The 13,127-nt window shown below is 37.4% G+C and overlaps 1 protein-coding gene across 5 annotated transcripts in view; it reads right to left on the bottom strand.

Annotated features, from left to right (window-relative positions):
* The window catches only part of ADAM22 (ADAM metallopeptidase domain 22), a 139,362-nt gene that overhangs the window by 113,649 nt on the left and 12,586 nt on the right, over nt 1-13,127 (bottom strand). For all 5 annotated transcript variants that reach the window (XM_086742245.1, XM_086742246.1, XM_086742247.1 and 2 more), the window contains exon 3: nt 7,251-7,327. In XM_086742245.1, coding sequence (XP_086598371.1) covers nt 7,251-7,327 — 77 coding nt within the window. The remainder of the gene's footprint in view (nt 1-7,250; nt 7,328-13,127) is intronic.

Here is a 13,127-nt window from a genome sequence, read left to right as displayed (position 1 = left end):
ATATACACAGACAAATGTTTTCAAATGTTCTTTTTCTTAGAAGTCACAAACCATGGAAATTTAAGTGGTGTTTCAGAAACATCAGGGGAATTCTCTCCCAGATGCTTAGGACTACCCTACAGCTACACACTTGGAAATAACAGATGAATGAAACAAATTATCTTTTTTTTTTTTCTCATCTTAACCAGAATGTGAATTAAACACTTGCAAACATTTCACAGACATCACTTAAATTTTCCATATCCCCATCCAACTGAAGTCAGTAGCAAACTTCTGTTGATTTCAACAGCCTTTACCAGTAGCCAGTACTAAATTCAACAACAACAACATCTATTGACAATAATACAGACATAATCATAACAGAAATTTGTTAATCAAAAACTGAATTATAATACTAAAAAAGAAAATGTAATGGAGTCATCAAAAGCAATTTACCTTTTCCAAAAGAAGTCTTAAGCACAATGTAACATTACATAAAACAAATTAAAGGAAGGCAATAAACTTACTGATAATCAACGTAGATTTATGGAAAAATTTTCTTGGCAAAGTAAGCCTGATATTTTTCTTGCACAGGATTACAAATTCAGTAATACTGAGGATATAATAAGATCAAAGACTACAGTTCCTATTTACCAAACAGTCAATTCTAAGCTTGGAAAAAGGAAGTTTAAAAGAAAAAGAAAAAAAAAGAAAGGAAAATAAAAAAGAAAAACAGAAAAAAAAAATCTTGGTAAAATCTTGGAAACTATGTAAAGAGGTATGTGAATTAGAAATGGGAAAGTTCTGCTACCTTTATACAAGGTACTGTCAAAATGCAGTTCTGCAAGGATACCAATAAACTGGGGAGGTCAAGAAAAAGTCCCAGAAATTACTAAAGGACTTAAAAGACACCATTTTGTCAGGATCCAGGAGCTCAACCTATTTACTGTAAAAAAAAAAGAAGGCTGATACGTTATATGTACCAAGGTAGGAGGAAAAAAAAAAATCTTCATTCCCATACTTCTTCAACATAAAACTGGAAAAATACCCACAAAGGCAGGAACCCTTAGTGATGAAGATACACAGGTCTACCTGCACAATCCTAGGCATTCTCCCTAGTCCCAGGATGTGTTTATTGATATACTAACAAAACCTTGAATTTTTGTCTTACCTTTCTTTGTCTTTTAGCACAAATAGAATTAGTGAGCAGAAATCTCGGCAGAACCGATTCTTTTTGTTAAAGACAAAAAAAAAAAATCTATAAGCCATTCAAAACCAGTTTGTACAAAATATGTGTTAGCAAAGTGTGATAACGCAAACAGAGATGCAGAATAACTGCCTCCCAGAGAACAAAATCAACATTTGAAATTAAGCAACAATATCAGGGGAAAAGTGTTTATTAAGTCTGCTTTGCAATTATGACCACACCAGTTTTTCCACCACAGACTGGGAGGGAGGAAGGAATGACTTTGCAAAATGGGGTTGTGAAAGAATAATCTGTTGAGTCAACTGGGGTTCTGACCACAGAGCCCATGACAAACATCACTTCACAAATAATTAAAAAATAGTGTGGAACACGATTCAGTACCTCACTCAGAACACCTAAACTAGGTCTGTATCATGCTTCCTGTAAATTGGTACTAAATATTACAATTAAACTTTCAGAGCACTCTCATATGATCAAAAAAAAAAAAAAAAAAAGACATTATATTAAGTAAGAACCAATTACCAAAACGTGATCATACCCAAGTGGGGCTCCTCAGCCTGCGTGCACAGGGCATGAATAAGAAAAGTGAAGAGAGCTTGAATTCTCTCGATCCCCAAAAATTCCAGCTGCCAGTTAGAGCAGCTGGGACTGTGTGCAGCCAAGGGGTTCATTAGAATTACTAATAAGGGATTGAGCTGGACTTTAGAGAGACCCAAAACAGCTTAAAGGAAGAGCTGTGCCTCCTCAGCTTTGACCTGACCATCACCACATCCAGTTACTGGGATTCATTACAAGAATAGTGGAGCACTAAGCCTGGAGTACTTATAGAGCAGGAATAGTATATATAACCTCTCGCACTTGGCAGCACAACTCAACAGATAAGGCAGAGCACCTCAACCACACGCCCAGCCTGCGAGTGACCAGAAGGAGCACAAGACTCATGGGAGCAACATGGGAGAAAGACTTACCAGAAATATAGTCAGAAATGGTGTAACTGCATTTTCTAAAATACCTCAGGAAGCTAATCCTTTGAATTCCACACAGCTAAATGTTTATGATTCAGAGCAAATTTAGGAATATGTTTTTCATTTACAGCTTACATGACACATTGATATTAGTGTTGGAGACCATTTGCCAAGAGAAATTACAGGCAAGGTTTCAGCAGTTTGTCTCATAAAAAAGCTGGCACTTGTCTGTCAAGCTGCCTTTTATTTTGCTTCTGTTTTCCGGGTTTTGTGATGAAGTTTATGATCTTATTCTGCACAGTTTGCAAAACTCTAGTTAAAAGACATTCCTAATAAACATTCCCCAGAAGGCATGAGGAATGTCTGCATCCTTTTCAGCAGAAGCTGCAAAAACTATTCACTGGCAAGTCAAAATAATTAATTCCTGGAGCACCAGGAACCTTCCAGTATCACTAACCAGAAATAACTTAAATTAAGACTGAAATATACAAAATACCTGTCAATATATTCAGTCCTGACGTGCTGAATACAAGCTTGAAATCCTTATTTATGCTCATGATCCTTCAGAGCACTTCCCCATCACCACAAACCTGACGATCTCAGGCTACCGATGTTTTTGCTGTCACAAAAAAAAAGCCAGGATTGGGCAGGGCTCTTCTTACTATATATACATGAGGAGCCAGGGCACGCACAGGTGGCCAGATGCTCCAAGGAGCTTTCTGAAGGCCAAAAGTCTCCTCAGCAGGGCACTTGGTGCCCACACCACACCTCAGAAGTAACCACAATTTAGATTCGGGCTCAAGAAACGCTCTTTGTGCGTCCCCGTGACAGGAGACACCAGAGCCCTTGTGTGAAGGATGACGCTAAAGCTAGGAAGGGCCTTGATCCTTTTTCTTGCCCATCAAGGCTACCACAAAGAGAATCTGCACTGTTCAACCCATGCCAGGGCCTGTCCAAACTCCAGGCAAGCAGAGATACTGCAGTTTTTCAGATTAACCAACATGCAGTGTGCTCTTTCCCAACCCAGCCCTGTGATCCCAGCTTGGTTTGGGCCATTATGACATTAGGTCTCTGCTGCTTCACATGCTTGAACATGCCCTGGCCCAGGTCCCCTCAAAACAGACCACGTGGTCCGCAGGACCAAAAGGGCCTCAAAGAGGCTTTTGGAAACACATCCCATTTCCTGGTGAGCTCTGCTGTTTAATCACATCATTACAACCCAAGAGGAGAGTGTAAATGGTCATGTGGCTGCATTTAAGAAGAAATATTCTGCATGAAAAAAGAAGCAGCCATTACTTGAGCCACAGATGCCATCACAACATTAAAGAGGAAGGAATTAAAAAATAAACAAATCAGCACACCTAATTGCTATGCAAACCTAGCACAGTTCTGGGTTGATGGCCAGAGCCGGACACGTGCTGAAGGAGGGGAGGCTGCGAGCAGCACCCGCCTGCGTGGCCCAGCGGTCAGGGCAGGCCCCAGGCTGGCTAATGCCAAGGGCGGCGTTAACGAAGGTGGCCACAGAAAACAGCTCCCTCAGATGCAGCTCGGAACGCATAAAGATACTGAGGCAATGGATCCATATACACAGGAATGCAACTAATGTGTCCCTAACCTTTGCCTAAGGGATTGAACCATCTAAAAATACAGCTGATTCGATCTGAAAGCTCCTTTGTAAATACTTCAGTCAGTTGAATAGGCAAAAAAAGTTTAAAAAGAAATAATGTATCTTTAAAAAAAGCTTATTGTAGCGACATTGTGGCAACTCAGGGGAAAAAAGGAAGAGAGACTTATGATATATGTGCAGAAAATACCATCATCACTGCAAAAAAGGAAACTTTATTGCAATTATTTATTATTATTATTATTTCTTATTCAAGGTGACGTTTCAGTGTATCTCACATCTGTATTTAACGTGAACAAACACGCATTCAAAACTGGTTGAGACCCAAAACGAGCAAGAAGAAAAGATCCAGATTTCAATGTTAAATTAAACTGTCAGAGTAATGCCAGTTGGAAAACTATTTTTCCTTCCTCTCACTTGCATCCAGGACCGGCAGAATGGCCCACAATTTTTCTGATGTCTGAAATGTCAGCGTAAGCTCCGCTTTTTCTTTCCCTGCCCACCTCCTGAACCTTCCCAGCTTGTTTCATTGCAGCCATTAGCCTTTGGGGGCTGGCCATTGCTGTGAGAAGTGGCAGAGGAAGGGACTAGGAAAGGAAAGTTGCTTCAACTAACACCCAGATTGAACAGTAGTATCTCCTTTGGTGAAGTTAAGAGATAAAACAGAGAGTATTAGGTAATGACGGAAAAAAGACAAGTAGGAGACCATCAACATTTCTACCAGCCTCAGCTGTCAGTGTACAAAGTTGTCAAGAAAAGGGTTGAGAGGAAAACAGGAAAGTTGCGTGGTATCTATGATGATGGCAGAGAGGACAATTATTTCTGATGGAAAGAGAAAAGAAAGAAATGTGTGACTCTTTAGACAACAGAGTAAGAAAAGAGATAGAAAATACACAAACACAACAGAATATGGAACACAAACGGGTATATAACAGAGGGATGTATAACAGAGCATAGGCAAAAATGCAGCAGAGGAAAGAGAGAAACTGACTGTCAGATAAAAAGATGTAATTGAAAAAGACAGAGAAAATAATGCCCACAAAGAAAGCAGCAAACAAAGAAAAATCTATCTGCAGATAGACATTAGGGAGCAGGAGTATATTTTAGTTTCTGATTTTTTTTAAGCCCTCTATTTACTACCATAATTTTGATTTTGAACTTCTTTCCTCCATAAATTGTGTAGCCAAACAGAAGAAGGAACACTTTCACTATCACTGCTCACCACTGACATTTTAACTAGAGCTGATGCTCAGATATATTCAAACATATGAGCCATACACACTAACCTTTAAACAACATGAAGACTGCAAGAAAGGAGACTGACAAAGGCAGAGGGAGTCTCTCCCTTCTGACAACTTACGTATTTTACATTAATTTTCCCCCCTCTCCATTCCCCATGCCTCCTTTAACATTCCTCAAATGCATATTAACCATAAAAGCTAATATTACCACAGAGGTTTGCATCAGTATGCTTTTGAGGTTCAGTTATATGTACTAAGCTGATATTTTTTTCCAGAGGAAAACTAAAATCTTGAAACTTGCTCCTTTCAAGCATTCAACTACTTTTCAATTGTAAAGCTACTGCGGGCTGAATTTGCAAACCACTCCTCAAAAAAAATAGTGTTTTTCTCCCAGAATCTTTAGCAAATACATACAAAATACAATATGGAGAGTAAGAATTGAAAGATAATAAAAACATATAAAGCCTTCCAAATAAAACAGATTTGTTCATAGGAATAACAATTAAGAATACATTTTAAATGTTGCTCCCCTACACTTGGCCCCTTTCTTATTTTATGATCTGCAAAGGCCATTTCACAGGAAGCTTAAATATTGATTTAAATATCATGATAGAAGCCAAACATCTTCATTTCCTTGCAGCCTTCTTGCTTTCATTTTCCACAGTCTGTGACAAGACTTTTTTCACATTATAAAAAGCATAACTCCTTAGGAAAAGTTAATTTTTAAGTTGGATACTGGCACTCTTTAAGAACAATAACAAGACATTTTGACAGTCTTACTCATACAAATACTGGTCTAATATCATTAAAGGCAATAAAAGAACGACATAAAAATAGGATCCAGCTCAAAACACATCAAATTTTAAATATACATGTTCGTGTGCGTGTTTGTGTGCATATGTACATGTGTGTAAAAAAAAAAAAAAAAATCACCTACAGAGAACTACTGTAGTCAATTAAAATCACATCCTTAACTTTTTTCCCAGGTACCACTAATAAACGTATTTACTTTTATTAAGATGACCTGGTACTCATACTGCAATTAAAATCCTGACCTTTCAGAAACTGTGATCACACCATTAATCTGCCACACAAAGTAAAAACAGATTTATACAACCTACTCTCAATAAGGTATAAACATGTATAAAAAATGGCAATTTTGAACAAACATTTCAATATCATGGACTTGGTGCTTTTTAGCAGGAAATTCTTCCTTTAGAATTCTTTTAAAATGCACTTGTTATAAAACCGTACTTCGAACCAGCCTCTTTCCCTCTCCTTCCAGCAGCGCAGTGTCTGCCCTCCGTAACCAGCAAGGATTCACATGTGGTTTTTAACTCGTGTCACTGCACACAAAGAAATTGCCACTGTTTAAAATGTATTTACAAGTGGAAAAAAAATGAAATTCAAGTTGCTTCCATTGCAACCTGAATGGTTCATCTTTACAGCAGGAAAACTTGTAGCAATTAAGCAGTTTTTCTTTTACACTGAACCACGCAACGTGGAGCTCACTTACTAGGACCTGAATTACTTAACAAAGCATTTCTATTTACTGTACTATTTATTCACTTTTCACTTCAGATCAGAAAAGTAAAGCAACTCCTATTTTAAAACAGCTGTGCTAAAGGGCTACTTCAAAAACTCATTACTGAAAACTACGTACCAGATTTAACTTTGTTTACTCTTGTTCAATTTTTCCTCGTAAACTGAAGTTCACAGTGTGCTACTGCCTTATGATGCTTGTCTGTTCCCAAAAGACTATAAATGCATCCAGAGAAACTTTACTCCCAACTATCCATCCTTTTTTTTTTTTTTATTTTTTTTGAGAATTAGCTGTAGTGTAATTGCTGTATGTCCAGTACTTCACACTTGGTTATTAAAATGCTAACATCTACCAGTTTTCAGCAACTCCATCTATTAATATCCAGGGAGGCTCTGCATGAGTATAGTAATTTGCCTTTACAGTAAACTGAAAGACAGCAAATGAAATTATAACACTAAAACGTTAGTTACGCTGCAATAGCTACTAAATAGTAACAATGGGAATATCAAAACCTACAACGGCACTGGAGAAAATAACAAAAGAACTTAAAATGTACTACTAGAGATTAACTCAATACCTAGAAATAGCATTTGTGCTTTAATACAGTCTCTAAAGCCTCCACTGAAAAAAATGACATTTCATTGGCACCAGGTCTTGAACGAATGTACAGTAAGACACAGTCATTACTTACTGGTTTAGCATCACATCTAGGATGAAAGATGATCCGAAAGCATCAACCTGGAAGCTGGCTCGAGCAATGTGGGTAGACTGCAATATTGAAAAGACTGGAATTAGTATTCATCCACAACAAACGTATCGTACAGGTTTGTGAATGCAGAAAGTAAATATATTTACTAAATAACAATATGCCATTAACCAAATAAAACGGCATTGAAGTGGAAAAAGCAGTCTGTGATAATGAATAGAGGATTCATTTTCTGAATCTGCAAGGCTTATTCAAGAATTCCCAACAACACAGCCTGGGAGGCTGTGCCTTAGTAACCCCCCCATCTTAACCCATCCACACTAGGAAACAGCTTTTCTCCTTGAACTTCCACCCTGGGCAAAACCCTGAGCAAACCCAACTGGAAAACTTCCCCTGGCTAACGTGTTGCTCTTTCCTTAACTTGGCTCTGGACACAGACTGGTGAAGAACAGCTGAGACGTTACTGGTTTGGTCAGACTATGATACACTCACAAACGTCACCGACATTACCTGGAATAAACTTTTCATTCAGACAGATTCTCATTTAAGCCCACATAGCAAGGTGATAGAAATGGGCTAAAATCTATTAGTTGCATTTTCTGCAAAGCTCTGACTCACCACCCTGTAACCCATCTCCTCCAAAAGGCTCCCAAAACTCCAACCCCCTAAGCAGTCACTAAAACCAAAGAAAAACGAGTGCTAGAGAAACATCTTTGTTTCTTTCTCTCTTTGCCATATATTTTCCGTAAATTAATTGCTTTCATTCAGTCCTATACAGAACAAACATGGAGATAATTTGTAACTCACAATCTGCCAGAAATGGGACATTTATTCTAGTAGTAGTAGAAGAAAATACTCAGCTACCCAATGGAAATGCAACAGTTGTTTCTAGACCTGAAAACTCCCAAGAAACGGAACAGCCATGTTATTTAACTAATTAATAAGAAAAGCTACTTTCAGACATTTTGGTACAGTTTCGACTTTGTTCTTATTTTCTTTCCATTGAAACCTGCACATTAAGATTTGAAGCATGCAGACAGAGGAATCTAAGAGAAAACACTGAAGAACCACTTGCAACTCTAAACTACACTTCTCTAAATAAATACAATACGGGATAGTACAACTGTAACAAATGATTTACTGAAAACTCTGGGAAACACAGGGCAGGATGGGATAATGTGAATCATCAAATTCACTCTCCCTAAAACTACTGGCAGGCTCTCAATAGGCATTAAACCCAGAAGAGTTGACAATACCAGTTTCCCTGGAAAAGAACAGCAACAAAGAAGTGGAAAGTCGAGGGAATCATGACTTTTTTGTTTATTACTCTTTAGTTGCCCTCCAGCAGAATTTTTCTTTTTTCTGTCTACATATACAAGCATGAGTATTAATAAATAAAAAAGACAATAACCATGAATACATCTTTACAAACAGTTGATTCCTTTAAAAAAAAAAAGTCAAGACAGCTTCTCTTAGAGGATGCTCAGGCTGAGTGTCCTCTATAAAAACGCCTACCCGTGCCATTGCAGTGAATGTGCACAGAAAATTGAACGATGAGAAATTCCAGATATTTACACTACAGTCTAGAAGGATGCAGTATTAACTGGAAAGCTTCTTGGAAGGCATCTCAGTAAACACAATTCACAGAGTCAGACATCCTTTCAGCTATTCACATTACATCTAACCTGCTCTGTAATGCAGGTCACAGGTCTTCACTAAGTGGTTCTTGTAATTTCTGGATGATTTAAGAATATCTCTTTTGAACAAATGTATAATCTTTGACCAACTGAATATAACATATACAGTTTTCCTTATCCAGGTAAATGATTTCAGTGATTAATTTCCATCAATATTAAAAGCCTACTTTCTATCCAAAAAAAAGTCTAAAAAAAAAAAAAAAATGGAAAAAAATTAATTTAAAAAAAAAAAAAAACCAGCTAGTCCCAAATGACCCATGACACAGGCGGCTGGTACCTGCAATGACAGACGCCCACAGCAGGTATAGACCCCCAAGGCATGTACGGCCACCCACAGGTACGGCCCTCATTTAACCATTTCTGGCCTGCAGCAGCTAGTGCAACAACAAATACAGCAAAAAACATCAACAAATTATCACATTAGCACTGGCATTTTTCTTCCAGCTCTCAGACAGCAGAGTTTGCTCTGAACAATTTAAAAATTCTATCTTCTCCTGCTGGATGTGAATTTTTAGGCTGCTGCTCACAAAAAGGATGTGACAGGCCAAGAACTGAGTAAGGTGGTAGGGGCCAATTCTAGTTTTGTCACTCCCTTGTTCCACTGCAGCATGTTTGCTAACGTTAACTAACCTTCATTGACCTACCTGCACCACAACAACCACTTTCTGATCAAAGGAGTTAATGGCAAACCAGTTGTTCGCTTTTCATCATTACATTATTAAATGCAAAGAACATTCTACAGCAGTTTATTAGTTCTGTTTGTTAACAACATAGCTCCTTATGCCATCATTTAGATCTGTGTACATGGTATAACCCAGTCTTCTATACGACCACGCACTGGTACCAAAAGAGAATTTTTAGTAAGGAAGAATATAAAAAGCCTAACTTCAATTTCTAAAAATATATATACTAAATGTAGCATTTGTCATTAAAATGTATTCACCTCATACACCATAAGAGCAAAAGTGACTGTTTTTTGGTTTGGTTTGGTTTTTAACTGCTAGGTATATTGCATCATATTGATTTGGTCTAGGAAACTTCCTCCCTTGAACACGTCTCCAAGATAAACAATTACAAGGCTAATGTATTTCTGAGGTGACCCTGGACCACAGTTATTCCCTTACAGAAGCTGTTAATGTGGATTTAAGGGAGAAAACACCTATTAATAAATTAAGATAAAAAACATTACACAGATGTAACCAGCCCCAATACAAGCGGTGCAAACACAGGAAGCTCACCACTAAGTTTAAGCTCAAGTGCAACCGAGTGTACTTCAAGTGTATCTCAAACCTACTGAGATACCAAGATGCACATTTTGAATAGCCAAACTCAGCCCTTTCCAGAAATTGCAAACCTTTCAGACTCAAAGAATCCTTCAACCCTGATTGCAATACACTGCAACACCGTGTACAGGGGGCTGCTGCCAAAAACAGACAGTTCTGCCCCATCCTGGCCACGTGTTCCCGCCTGCCACCTCTTCTTGGCTCGTCTGACTAACCAGAAAGTCAGATCAGCATCACAAAATTAATCATGACTTGGAGTGGATCCAGTTTTGTCAGATAAATAAACTGATTCAAATAAACTATATAGTCACACCACAACTAGATGTGATGGAAAGAAGCTGGAGGGGACATGCAAGAGAGAATGAAGAGGAAGACAGATTCCCCCTTTCAATGACAGCTAACAGATCTCATTCAGCGTAACAAAAAAAATGCACCTTAAGAGTGCCAGCCACCACATTCTTTAGGATAACAATTTTTCTGAATATCTGGTTAAGAACCACAAAATAAAGAAATGGATTTTAAGGCTTCACATTATTTTTAAGCACATCTATTTGCCTGCTCCGTGAACAGGTACAATGGCCAGCTGCAAAGGAAGCTTACGCTCATAGGCACATGTCAATAAAAGAACCCAAAGAAAGGAAATAAGTACTTTTATGCCATCTATATCATCCCATTCAGGCAGAAGTAACAAGACAGACACCTGCAAAGGCTCCTCTAAGCTACTGAAGCAAGACAATCAATTATGTCATTCAGTTCTCAAACCAAGGAACTTTTTCAGAAAATTCGAGGCTTTTTCAACAACCATAGGCGTGACACATCCACGGCTGACAACTGAGTCATAAAAGGGGAGTTCTTGGAGACCAGTGGAGATGCGCTTAATGCAGAACATGAACAACAGCCAGGAAAGGAGAATCTAACAACTTAATGGAAGAATGCAGTGCCCGTGTCTCCAAAACCATCAAAAAGTTCTGAAATTTTCATGTCATGCAACTGAAGAAGGAAAATATCAGTAACAACTCTGAAATTAGCTGCAGTACTTTCAGATGCAATTTCTAGTGGCACATAAAGTGCACTGCCTTGCAAGGCCCTCTATAGAAAATACTAAGCATCCCATGCATCTAATGCAACTATGAGAGTGCTTGCTTTGGTCAAAGATCGCAAAGCTTAAACACCTCAGTGAACGCCTGGACGGAAACAAAAGTAGATGGAGTGGGAAAGATTACTTCAAATCGCTAAGCACAAAGATATTTTATCTAAAACAAATATTAAAAGCTTGAATCCTAAGAAAACGGAAGTGGTACGCAAACCTTCCTGCCAAACCAAGAGGGATGCAATTCCCATTATTCTAAACACCTGCTCCATGCTTCAGGGATCACTGCAGTGACAGAGGAGATGGGCAATCGGTACCAAGTACCACTCTCTACTATTATAACAAAACACAACAAAATAATGATGATTTCTGATATAATCTCTTCAGTACCCCTGCTGAGGATCAGCTTTCCCCAGAAATTGGCCCAGAAGAATAAGCATCTTCAAAGAGAATACACATTTATAAACTACAACCAATGTATATCATTTCAGACCGATGCTGAGCCTCATTGCACTGTACTGGAGGTAACATTAAATCTATCTGGGAGATTTTCATGTCAAATATTTTAACTGCCAGTGAAACATTTACAAACTATGCACTTTCTTAATAATCAAACTAACAAAAATTTTGAAAGGAAATATTTTAGAAATTTTCCTCACATTGTGAATAATTAGTTGAGTGTTGAAAGCAGTATAGTAACATGATGACTAATATTTTTTCCCATTAAAATAAGGAAAAAGATAACTTAAAATATATTTTTATATAATGTGCAATTCCTCATAATACGTTTCTTAATTCTGAAGTATCCTGCATAAAGCACTTGGATGCTTTTTAGTAAGTTTTGCTGGAAGAGATAACAACAATTTCTATCAAGAGAAGAATTACTTTTTTTAATAAATTGATGAAAAAATCCTATTTCTATGCTCGCACTTTGATGTAAGGAATTTTATATTTACTACTATTTATAGCATTGTGGTTTCTAATTAAAAGATTCTGATCAAATTTGTAGAGTCGAAAGAAAAGCATCAAAAGAATCAAGAGAGAAAATAACACAGAATATTATAGCAAGATAGAACTTAAAAGCTATGCTTCAGAGCTTGTAAGAACAATGAAGTTTTATAGCAGACATTCTGGGAGTCAGTCACACGAAATAACAGACTCTTTAGATACGAATTTAATACCCCCTCTCCATTTAACAGAATAGAAACCTCAGCTTGTCAGCAATCCTTTAAGTGTGTATGACATGACTGTTTCTTAAGTTCAATATGGACACAGATAAGTCCATGGGGAATCAAAATAAATACATTAATGAAACTAAATTAAAAATATACTAAAGATATTATGTAGATTCACCTAAAAAGAATATTAACTGTGGTTTTGAGAATAATCATAATGCTTAAATTTAGGCTAAAGTAGAGGAATACAGTGCTAATTAGCACATGTACACAGTATAAGAGGACAATTTTCAGCCTCAGTTGCGTTGTAATAAATCCAGAGTTATGCAGTATATTGTTGCTATACGCAAAATAAGAAATTTGTTTAAAGACTTAGTTGTATTGGCAAGAAAAAAAAAAAAAAAAAAAGCTTTGCTCAGAGACAAAATTCAGAAACAAGCCTAAGTCTAATAATAAAAATAAATATCTCCAAGCCAAAGAATCTTTTTTTTTAAATACACAATAAAATAGAAATGACTTCCTCAGGCCCCCTCTACTGCCATTTGCAAGTATCTAATTTTAATCAAAAGTTTAGTGTCACTGAACTGGATTCACATATCACAGCATATTAAAGAACT

The sequence above is a fragment of the Chlamydotis macqueenii genome, chromosome 2, assembly GCF_036417535.1.
Source record: "Chlamydotis macqueenii isolate bChlMac1 chromosome 2, bChlMac1.mat, whole genome shotgun sequence".
Classification (NCBI taxonomy): Eukaryota; Metazoa; Chordata; class Aves; order Otidiformes; family Otididae; genus Chlamydotis; species Chlamydotis macqueenii.
The sequence above is the reverse complement of the archived record's forward strand: the minus strand, read 5'-3'. Positions and strand labels throughout refer to the sequence as shown.